This window comes from Ambystoma mexicanum, chromosome 9 (assembly GCF_040938575.1).
Source record: "Ambystoma mexicanum isolate Mex_15411 chromosome 9, UKY_AmexF1_1, whole genome shotgun sequence".
NCBI classification, from domain to species: Eukaryota; Metazoa; Chordata; class Amphibia; order Caudata; family Ambystomatidae; genus Ambystoma; species Ambystoma mexicanum.
In genome coordinates, this window is record NC_090931.1 from 1541464941 (window position 1) to 1541477009 (window position 12069).

At 49.7% G+C, this 12069-nt stretch overlaps 1 protein-coding gene across 1 annotated transcript in view; it reads left to right on the forward strand.

Annotated features, from left to right (window-relative positions):
* LOC138489480 (uncharacterized) overlaps positions 1-12069 on the forward strand; it is a 446304-nt gene that overhangs the window by 203511 nt on the left and 230724 nt on the right. The window contains exon 3 of the mRNA XM_069617218.1: positions 4032-4115. Within this exon, the coding sequence (XP_069473319.1) occupies positions 4032-4115 (84 nt within the window). The remainder of the gene's footprint in view (positions 1-4031; positions 4116-12069) is intronic.

A 12069-nucleotide genomic window follows, 5' to 3' on the forward strand; every position in this document is an offset into this window, starting at 1 on the left:
CTTAATCCGCTCCGCGTACCCTGGAAGACTTTTACAAATATGTGATAAGGGTGTTTCAGCCCCCATTTCTGTGTGCCCTCCTAGTGCTTATGTGTCTCTGTGTGTCTGCAACTCCAATGTGAATGTAGTATCAATATTATTTTTTGTGTTCTACTTCACATTCAATGTTATGCTCGGTTGGGTTTTCCCTCCCTTGGCTGCACAATACAAAACTGACTGTACACAATTTCTACTTTGTTTTCTTTGGGGGACACATACAAGAGCAACCCATCATTTATTTTGACAATAGCAACCCGGAAATCAAAAGGTACCCACTCACGTCACTGTATCACCGTTGCCTTCAAAAAAGTTTCATCCGGTCACACTTACCATGACCGTTTGACAACTATACATTTATAGCCGTTTTACACATTCGCAACCTCAAATTGTCCCCTGACACATACGAGGTGCACACACCTCTTGGTAACACTCAGTACACCATTCACGCTGTCCTCCCTTTCCTCCCTAGCCGGCTGTCCCTGTCTATCTTACTTAGATAGATGAATGCGCATATGCATATATTTATATGTTTTAACCTGCTCTCCCCCTTCTAGTAGGCCCCCTTTTCTCTTATTTCTTCCCAAGTTCGTGCTAATCTTGGTTTTTATTCTCCCCCTACCCTTAAAGAAAAAAAGAAAAGAAAGAAGTAATAGCGATCACTAATATATTCTCAGTGCCCCCTTTTGCTGAGCACTTTTATCTTATATTTCACTTCGTCATATATTCCCAGCACTAGTCAATATAGCACTATGCGGCGCCGCCTTCCACCCCCTTTCGGAGCTAGGTTCCCGTCACTTCTATCTCTTATTCACCTCGTAATCCTAATGGCCATATGCAAAGAAAAAGAAAGGAAATTTTAGAATAATCTTTAGTGTCTCTTCGTATCCCCTTTTCGTTCCCTGTCCTACACTTCTCTCCCCGCTCCCTTTACAATCGCTCACACTCAGTACTCACGTGCCCGTCTTGAACCGATAGTCTCCGAAACTGGGTCCGTCCAGGCAGTGTCGCCGTCAGCTCAACAGTCAGCCCCGACTCCGGCGAGCGGTACTCAAAGGGGATTTTTCAACCGGGATCCCGTACCCTTTCTCTATTGAGTGCGCACTTCTTAGTGTACCGGTCGCCGTTGGCGGCAGCCTCCCGGAGCCGGCTCACCGTGCGTATCCCTTTTCGACCGGAGATTCTCGTGCCAAAAGGGGACGGTTATAACGAGTTTAGGAAGAAATAATATCACGCTATCGGGGTCACCACTGAAGGCAAGCGTCCCCAAACAGCACGATCCTCCCCGCAATGAGAGACAATGAAGGACTCTCCCAAGATGGGAATAAGGCCAAGACAGAGTGCGGGTGAGCGTAAATGGGAGTTTATCAATCAGAATAGGGCATGCAAAGAACTCTGCAAACTCCGAGAGTGCTCTGTCTGACAATAGCAAAGACAGGCGTATATATTTACAAAAAACGTCATAAGAACCTACATACTATAGGGGGCACAAGTTCATTGGGATTGGGTGGCGACGACTAACTATAGGTGCTGCTGTGATGTGGTTGGCTTTGGCTGGAAGACGTCACTGGGCAGCCTCGTGGGTTGGGCTGGGCCTGGCAGGGTGGCGGAGTTCATCCAGGCGGTGTTGTGGGGCCATCGCGGCCAGTGGCAGAGATGAATGTCTTCTCCTGACTTATTAGCCCTAGGCCATGCACACCGCAGTCATTCAAACATTTTTTTGGTATTATCTTCTTTAGTAAATCTTACAATAGGTTATACAACAGGTTAATGCAACACAGGAGGAATGCACCTTGTGCGGGGACTGGAGGTAATACGTCAGGGCATGGTTACCAGTGTCCTGTTGACCGGGGCCATAGGTCGAGGGGCTAAGCTTCAGGGCCTGGGACGGGCGGTACATGTCTTTCTGCCTTGTTAGAAGTTGTTATGGATGTTCCGCTGTGTGTTGTCAAAGTGTTGGGTGTCTTGATTGCACAGGGCCATAAGTCTAAGATGGTCCGGTGGGTTGTGAGGTTTACGAGGGGGCGCGTGTGGTCAGGCAGAGCTTTACTGCTGTGCTGCAAATAATGCATGTGGCAGGTGGTGGCCTTGAGTGCTACAGAGGGGGTTACAAATCTTTGAAGTGACTCCAGTCTGGCTGGGGGAGGTAACGCAGCGCGGCGCGGTCTCTGCTCTCATGCCTTGGCAGCCTTCGCAGGGTGGGAGTGGGAATGGCCTTGCACGTATTTCACAAAGGTATCTCCCTCGTGTGTTGCCGATTTAGGTAAAGACATCACAAACATTTGAACACTCTATAATACCTATTCAAAACATTACAAAACATTCATTTAAACTTTGCTGGATGTGTCTTGATTATACCCAGTCTGAGTACCTTATTCATACATTATGTTTTAACAAGTGCAGTATTTAGTTATATGCATATATATATTTGCAGTAAGTGAGGTAGAGTTAGGGTTGGTGGAGAACATAGAAAGTAACCCGCCACTTGTTCGTGACGGTGGTGGCGCATGTGGGGCCTAGACATGCACACATGACATGCGCCTTCCCATGCATTCTTCACATGGGCCCTTTGTATGGTTACATTCGTTTTCTTGTGTCCTCTAGCAGCGTTAGTTCAGTTATGGCACGAGCCCATGGGGTGTAAGTTTTCCAGACACACACGTAACAAACAGATTCCTGGTGCGTGCCGTTATTATTAGTATCCAACTGCAATGGTATATGCTCACCATCGCTTATATCATGGGGGCATGATCTCTTGTAATTATACATCTTACAGGCTTTTGTAATATAAGGGATTTTATGAGAGAAAAGCATCCTTTGCAAGTAGTCTCAACATTAATATACAAAGATTGTCTGGCATGTAACGACTATTTTACTGTTCTTTTCATTTGCCTAGGCCTGTTGGCCGGGTCATGCTGGGAGCGATGATACATTGCGGGAGGTGAACTGTTACAATGTTAGTGTATTACACTAGCTCATGTCCGTCTTGTTCGTGGGAACGTGCTCGCAGCGGATCTGCCAGGGTGCTGCGGCAACAAGGATGACTGAAACCCTCCAAGGGTGGGGGCCGCGCTACAGTGCGCGGAGCTCACACCATCTTTATCAGACAAAATGGTTTCTAGGCCTGGCTAAATTTTAATACATGTGGGCAATTAATACGTGCGGGCAATGTCTCCAGTGGGTGAACCCTCCACCACCTGGGCCCGGGTGGCATGAGGGGACGCCCAAGAGAGCCATAGTCCTCACCTGGGGAGAAAGTGTAGGCGAGGGGGGGTCTTCTTGGACCAGTCCTCCCCTACAATATCCCTCCTTTGGGACACCATGTGCATCCTCCTCGCCCAGGGTAAAGACCAAGAATATAGCCATGCACGTTAATGTACAGACTTCTGAGATGTGTGTGTGTCTGCACTGCATCTTTTGTCCATGAGTGGTCTCCAGGATAGCGTTGTCATATTGTGGGCTGTGGCAGTGAGAACTTCACAACAGTCGGTTGCACCTAGTTCATTGTGGCGGCCTTAGCCGTCATAACTTGCTTAGCTTGCGGGACCTGGGACCAGATTGCAATGTAGGAATTTGGTGTTGTTTCTCCACTGGCGACGATTGGTGGCAAGTGGAACACCTGATGCTTGGTGATCCACCATGTAGATGTTTCCTTCCTTTAGGTAGTTGCAGAGGAAGGGTTCTCCCAGTCCAAGTTGGCTGTAGCTTAGCTATCCTCTTTCTGTTACAAGGCTTGGTAGACTATTAATGGAGCCAGCACTGAGATGCCAGAACTCTTCGAGCATTGATGGTAGCCATCAGACTCGCCGTTGCTTTACCACCAGCTGCTTGCTGGCCTTTGAAGCTCAAGTTAGCACACGCCGGTGGTCCATAGTTCATCTGCTTTGTTATTCAGTACTGTCTCCTAGCACATGCTAGATGGTTAATAGCATATTGCTGCTTTTGAACGAGGGCAAGTAGAAGAATTCATATGTGTTTTTTTATTTCTTTAATAGGTCCCCTAATTTTCACTACTGTCTGTTCATTAAGAATCAAAGAAAAGCAAGATTGGAGCAGCCAGGAGGCGGCGAGGATTCACGGTATGGATTCACTCTTATGGGACAGTAGTACTGGCTCCTATCCTCTCAATTCCAAAACATTTGAATGCAGACCCTCTGCTCCCCCATCACCTCCACCCGCCAATGGTGGGAATGGGAGAAAGTGTGAGGGGGATTTGGGGGATGGTTTGGTGATAATAGAAGTCAGCTGATAAAAACTGCATATTTAGGAAGGTGAAATGAATCGCAGCAAGAAAGGCCAGGAGAGACGGATGGAGAGAAAGAAAAAGGAAAGTAAGGATATCGGAGAGCAAGGGATGAAAGGAAGAAAGAAGGGAACAAAGGAACTAAGGAAATCACTATGCAATGTGGGTTCTTAAAAGAATGGAGGAAAGGGAGCTGACTTAATGATAGAGAGGGAGAAGGATGGATGGGTAGAGGGATGGATAGATGGATAGATGGATGGATGGATGGATGGATAGAGGGATGGATGGATGGATGGATGGATAGATGGGGAGGGAGGGATGGATGGATGGGGAGGGATGGATGACTGGGGAGGGCTGGATGGATGGGGGATGGATGGGTGGATGGGGGATGGATGGAGGGAGGGAGGGAGGGAGGGATGAATGGAGGGAGGGATGGATGGAAAAAGGGATGGAGGGGTGGAGGGAGGGAAAGATGGATAGAGGGATGGAGGGAAGGAGGCATGAATGGAGGGATGGATTAATGGAGGGATGGATGGATGGAGGGATGGATGGATGGAAAAGGGGAGGGAGGGTGGAGGGTGGGGGGGCGAGATGGATGGATGAATGGAAGGATTGAGGGAGGGAGGGATGGATGAATGGAGGGATGGATGGAGGGAGGAATGGATGGGAAAAGGGAGGGAGGGAGGGAGAGATGGATGAATGGAGAGATGGATGGAAAGGTGGAGTTATTAGGCGTCGGGAGCCTCCAAGCACCATAGGGGCTCAGTTTGGAAGTGAACCGCTGATTCCACACACTACACACCTCCTGCCGTTTCTAGAACAGAGTCTTATACTGGCCACTCACACGTTGCGGCAGAGGGCGCCCAATTTCTGGCCTGGAGAGGGGCTCATTCCTCTTGTCTCCAATTTCCAGCTGAGGAATGGGGGAATTTCTCCACATATTCCTCTGGTCTCCTTGCTCCCTCGGTTGGAGCTTTGCCTGTTGAAGGTGGTGGAACTGTGGTGAGTAAAGGCAAGACGATGGGGCACCCTTCTATGATTTCCATTAGATAATCCCGCTAAATGAATTCCCTAGGTTTTTGTTTCATCAGTTCTCCAGTGTTTCCTGCCGTACACTTTTGCTTGTCAATGACGTCACTGTTAGGTTATACCAGGGTTTGCAACCTGTGGCTCACTAGGAGGTGTTCTTTCGAACCACAAATCCCATCATCTATGACTCGCCCTGATGGGAGTTATTGTCTAAAACATCTGACGAGCCAGAGGTTGCTGACCCATTTGTTTTACAGGTCATGCCATAGATGCATGCTATACCATTCTTTTATCCCAACACGTGTCTGCTCCCAGACGTACGCATGTTATAGTTTTGATTTCTTCCTTTGTTCTTGGTCTTGTGTTAAGACATACATGACATATATATATTTTTTAAATACATTACTGTTAAGGTGTGTGTCCCTGGGTCGGACAACACCTGTAGTGGCGGGACTCTTGGAAGACGTCTGTACTGGAGAGGCCAGACTGAAGGACTGATCACTGGCTTCAAGTACCAGGTAAGTGCACCGATTCTTCTGGGAGCGGGGACAACCAATGGGTTAGATAACATGAAGGGGCAAGGTACCACAGAGAGCCAAAGGAAAACCCAGTAGGCAGGAGATCAGGAAATTGGGATTGGCTTGCCGATGGTAACAGGAAAGTCTTAGAAGCCAAGGGGTGAACGAATGCAGTGTGAAAACAAAAGGCAAGGGAAACTGATTCCTGGTAGGCAGCAAGGAAAGGCTCCACAATAACCCAAAGAGGGCTGGAATCCGGGAGAGCCAACTTGGACCGGACCCAGGAAGGCAAGCAGGCAAGAAGACCAAGAACAGGAACCCAGGCTGGAGGCAAAACAGTTGCAAAACAGAAGGTAGGCGCTGCTGCGGCTGGTCAGGAACGAACCGCGTTAAGACGCGATTCGTTTCCCGACACAGCCGCTATTTACATCCCTCGGCATGAAGCCGAGGCGTGGAACGCAGGCCGCCTTGCGCATGCGCAGCCCATAACCCCGGAGCGACAACGAGGCTTGAAGCGCAAGCCGTTGGCCTCCACGGGCTGAGGCGCATGCGCGCAATGGATACTATCCGAGGATTCGGGCGCCCGGAGACTCCTCTCCCTGCTAACCGAAACCTCGGATAGATCCGCCAGGACCGGGAGCGTCTCGTCTCCCCCCAGGTAAGTGGCCTAACAATTACCATAGATTGCTAATGACCATTTTCTTGAGTAGCAAATTAACCTGTCTGTTGAGCTATTTTGGACAATTATGTGTGTGTACCTCTGAAATGAGACATCAGTGTGATGAAAGTCAGCAGGACGTAACGTTCAACTGCATGAAAGGACACAGGGAACTGTGACGAATCTGGATAGCGTGTCTCGTCTCCCCAGAGGGGAGTGTTACACCACGCTTTCCACGTGACGGCGGGCACCTGCACCATTCAAGCCGTCGCTTGACTGCTTCAGTTTGGCAGCGTTGGCGGTTGCCTTGGAGACGGTTCTCAACTCTGTTCTCCAGGTTACGAACACATACGTCACGTCCGGCATCAGCTGATCCCAGTCGCGACGCAGGCCCTAATCGCCTTTAAGATCCTGGCTCTGCAGTGACTCGTTGCTTCTATTTGTAGCGTTATTTGCCATTATTGTGATTAGTTCAAGTAAATCAGACCCGGTTATCCGTCCTTCGACCTGCTTTCGCCTCATCCCCGTACAGTGACTTCGACCGGCTAAAGACGACTCGGAACGGGCACAGACTTCTCCTGCTTTCATCCAATTACAGTTTCCTATCGGTAGTGCTCCGAAGCTTTTCCTGCTCCCGCTGAACTCATTTCTGCACCCGAAAGACTCCCTGCTTCCTGGCGATTCCCACGGTACGCTTCTACCGTCTACGGAGAGGACGAGTCCTCTCCGTGCGCTTCAGCCCAGAAGCTGCATCTTGATGCGTGCTGATCGGTAAGCCATTTCCTTGCCTTATTGCTTCCAGAGGCAACATTACACAAACCCGAAGCCGTCCATTATTTACAACCCATGTTCAGGGGTTCACGTGTGATTGTCACTTACCATGCAGCGGTTCCTACTGTTTCATGCAAGCTGCCACTCATCTACGAACCTCCAGGGAACTGAACTTACATTCATCCAGACCTTAAATAAAAATGCGCACCACGAACTCTCTGCAGCATAGTGCACCGACTCGGACTTAGTGCGACCCTCGTGCCGCCTGGGAAAGGTATCCATACTAACATTCCCCTTCGTTATTTTCTCTACGCCGTTGTCTCTGGACTTTTTTCTGCCTTGATTGATTCCACTTTGAGGACCCTATGGTAAATTCAATGCCCTCTTCTTCTTTACTTTACTTTACTTTATTGCATTTATATAGCGCACCTAATAACCCGAAGGCGTGAGGGCGCAGCCAATACAAACAACATAAATACATATAAGAACCTGTGACAGAATAAAATCAGGATGGGTTAAGGCATAACAATTCTACTATCACTATACCTTAACAACTGGATCGAGGGGGCAATCAATGTCTCTTAGTCTTCTCTAGGTTCCCAGTCACACGTCACAAATGCCAACAGCTTAAGGTATACAAAGGGCTTGGGTGGCTGTTTAGCCAAGCTACTGCTGAACTGATGTTAACCTGTTCTTTTTTACCTTTTTACAGCTTTGGTTGGTGGTGCACGTGTTCCCCGCTCTTTTGTGCGATCAACCCATCTGTCTGTCCAATCTGTAACAGCACAGGGGCGCATCATAAAGAAGAGTTCCCTCAAGTTGAGGAGGCCGGGGTTCTGGGAGAACCCGGCTTTAGAGTCGAAACTCGAGGAAGTCACCACCAGGATCTTTCTGACGGCCAGAAGCCTTCTGGTCACCACCCCAGCCCCATCCGTGGTGAGTTACAGTGAGCCACCCCATGTGAGGCTAGGGAGGTGACCCAACTCTGCAAGACCCTCCCCAGGGTATCTGGGCTAGTGGGACCTCACTGGCAGTGACTTCCCTGTCAGGCACAAGCACTCCCAGTCCAAGGAGGACCTCCCCGAATGGACTACATTGTCCGCCTACATGGCACTTGATAGAACTGTTTGCTCTCCAATTTTAACTACAAATACCATCAATCCTCCTTCCACGCTGTTGGCTTCAGGTAATGCTGACTTTCATCTGAAGGCCGCCGTAAAGGAAGAAGGACACACCTTTTTTGATTGTGAAGAAGATGCTGTGTGCGACTCCTACAAAGGGAGGAGATTCCACAGAATGCAATGGCAAGCCTCTGTGGACAGGTCCTGTAGAATCAGTCCTATGCGCAGATGCGGAACCAGCGGTGGAATCCTGGGAATGAGACCCGCTAGCAGAAGGTTACAAAGCTGGCACACTAACTGATCAGGGGGCTCCTGTCAGTAAAGGAGCCTAGATGGAAAGCAAACAGTCTTTCCTGGTGTCACTACCACTATTGCAAAGTGGTGGGCCGGGCACCCAGCAACTGACACCAAGACCAAGGTAATGCAAGGAGCCCAAATCCTGAGTTCCATACTGTGAGTGCCGGGACTAGCGAGACGAGCACGAAGAGGGTGGTGAATGACCCCACCGTGAGGACGCCAGCGGGGGTGGTAACCTGTAAGGTCCAAGGCTGTGAACGGGTGCAGAAGGAGGTGACTGACACACAGGTGGCATGATGATTGCTATAGGCTTTTATTAGTCAGGAAAATAGAGAGAAACCTAACTTTCTCCATCTCTAAGAGGGGTTTCCCTGCCTCAACTAAAACACTAAGGGTTCTGTCAGAATGTCCTTGTAAATCAAAAGTCTACCGTCCTGTGTCAAAAATCCTACTTCTGTCCCTTACACGTAAAACTAAACTAGAGATAAAGTCGAGTTACTCTTGAGTTACTTGCAGTCTTGGCAGTGCAGAATCTGCTCTGTCTGTTTGCTGTTGCCTGGAGGTGTGGCTAAACTACAAAGACTGCCTCGCTACGCGGAGCGTACCCCGCAGTTACTGCTGAGTTACTTGCAGTCTTGGTAGTGCAGAGTCTGCTCTTTCTGTTTGCTGTTGCTTGGAGGTGTGGCTAAACTACAAAGATTGCCTCGCTACGCAGAGTGTACCGCGGAGTTACTGCTGAGTTTCTTGCAGTCTTGGCAGTGCGGAGTCTTCTCTTTCTGTTTGCTGTTGCCTGGAGGTGCAGCTAAACTACAAAGACTGCCTCGCTACGCGGAGCGTACCGCGAGTTACTGCTGAGTTACTTGCAGTCGTGGCAGTGCAGAGTCTGCTCTTTCTGTTTGCTGTTGCCTGGAGGTGTGACTAAACTACAAAGACTGCCTCGCTACGCGGAGCGTACCGCAGAGTTACTGCTGAGTTACTTGCAGTCTTGGCAGTCCTGGCAGACAAGGCAGCTGAGGCAGCTGCCGAGTGGAGAATGCAGGAGAATGACGAGGGATGTCGGCTTCGGAGCAGTCGCCCGAGGAGAGAAGATCCAACCTATAAAGACGTGTCTCTGTCGCCGTCTGCAGTCGTATCTAAGCAGGTGGAGCTGGGGGAAGAGACAACAGCTCGACGGGAAGAGGCAGGTAAGTCATATGATCTGAATGCTGTGCTGCCTCTTCCTGTATTGCTGCCCATTTCCCTGGAAAGTAGACGTCGTTTGGTTCGGCCGGTAAAAGCTCTGATGCCAGGCAAAACTGTTAAACCGGTCCCCAAACTAGTGGTTCAAAAGTTACTGCGACAAAGTCCAGCGTCACTGAGTGAACAGGCAGTGGACCGTGATCCCGATCATCCTACCAGTTCCTTTCTCTTAGCTAGCAGGGGCTGCGAGGCTAGCGCGGAGAGGGAAGATGATGGTGCACAAACTTTGGTAGTACCTCTCCAAGAGACGCCGACGGAATTAACCTCAAGGCTCCTACAAGTTCAAGGTAAATCGATCCATAGCGTTTGTTCTAGAACATCGGATTTGAGAAGTGCACCAACAGCGACCGTGTTATGCTTTGATTCAAGACAATTAAACAAAATGAACACCAGAGAATAACGCAAGGTTTGTAAAGGATACAGGCTTGTAGTAACAAAGGATACACTCGAAGACTTCTTCCAACAGGGACGTCGGAGGTAGAACGTAGCGTATCAAAGAGAACCTTCTAACTAATGTCACTCTCTGACTAGTACGATCTACAGTCAGATAGAGCTATTAGTGGGAAGGGCATGAGTGGACCAAGATTCACCAAGCTGTAGAAAAAGAGGAGCTATTTAGAACTCTGTTTGCAAAGTAGGACAATATGAACCTATGTTGTAAGCACTGACCTGGATATGCAGCCAAGGAAGTCCTAGGAAGTCCAAAGAATCCAAGGAAACAACGGCAAGGGAAGGGTAGTGAGGGTTCTAACCCGAGCGAAACGAGGGCCGCACTAGAGACGGGTTGGTGCACACGCAGGAGAGCGTCCACAGTCCCGTGCACATGTAGAAGATGTGAGGAAAGTCTTGATCCTGGAAAGTATGCTCAAGCAGTAGGAGTTCGGTAAGTAAGGTAGAGCTGAGTCTTGGTAGACTGGAGCGGAGTGGAATGCAGAGATGGCCTCTGCAAGGTCTGAAATAGAGCAGTATGCAGAGCGGGACTCTGCAGGGTCTGAAATAGATAGAGGCAGAGCGGGTTGAAGGTGTATCCTGGAAAAAGGGCTGTGCGGCGACTCCGTCGGGGAAGAGCAGAGGAGTGCCGTCTAGAGTACGGAAGAGACCGAGCTCGAGGAGGAACTGGAGTAGCGGGAAAACTGCGTCGGAACGCAGGAAGGCAACCGTGCCCTGGTAAGTAAGGCAACTGCAAGGAAACAGTAGCAGAAATCTCCGAAATAAATGCCTTGGAAGGCAGGCATCTGCGAGAAACAGCAGACAAGCTCCGGAACGCGAGGATCATAAACAACGATCAGAAGCGCATGTGTGAAGATTCCGCTTCCTTAAATAGGGTCAGCTGACATGCGTACGTACGTAGACGTCACTGCGCTGGTCATGTGATAAGTATTTTAGCAATAGCGTTTCCCGGACAGCTTCCACTGAGTATAGAACGGTCTAGCCGTTCTCAAAGCTGATGACACCGGGAAACCGGAACGTGTAGGTGTAGCAATGGAGCCGGATGGGGAGGCAGGTATGACAGTGCCATCCCCCAAAGAACGCCCCACCCCTCTCGCCGCATGGAAGCGACGCAACAAAACGGGGGCATGGATATTCGACAAAGGCTCCCAGGACCGATCTTCCGGACCGTAGCCTTTCCAATCAATGAGATAGTGAGGAATTCCGGATCGCATTCTCATACCCAGAATAGCACGAACCTCATATTCATCGGTGCCTTTCACAGAAACCGCCAAAGGTCGGACAGGCAACCGGGTTCTCGATGCACACGGTTTGACCAATGACACATGAAACACCGGGTGTACCCGCCAGCGTGCGGGCAGATCCAACCGAAGAGCAACAGGGTTGATAACCTGTGTGATCCTGTATGGCCCGATAAAACGAGGCAACAGTTTTCTTTTCCCTGGGATCCTTAGATTTCTGGTAGACAACCAGACAGACATACCAGCTGTGTATCGTGGGGCAGCCGTACAGTGCCGGTCAGCATAGTATTTTGCCCTGGTTTGGGCCTTCAATAGATGTCCCCTCAGACTGATATGAAGGGAGGCCAGGGTTTTCAATTTGTCAGTCGCCTCAGGCACTGTGTCGGTCAGTTCCAAATCCATCGGAATGGATCGCGGGTGTTGTCCGTAGAGAGCATAGAACGGGGACATACCCGTGGAGGAATGG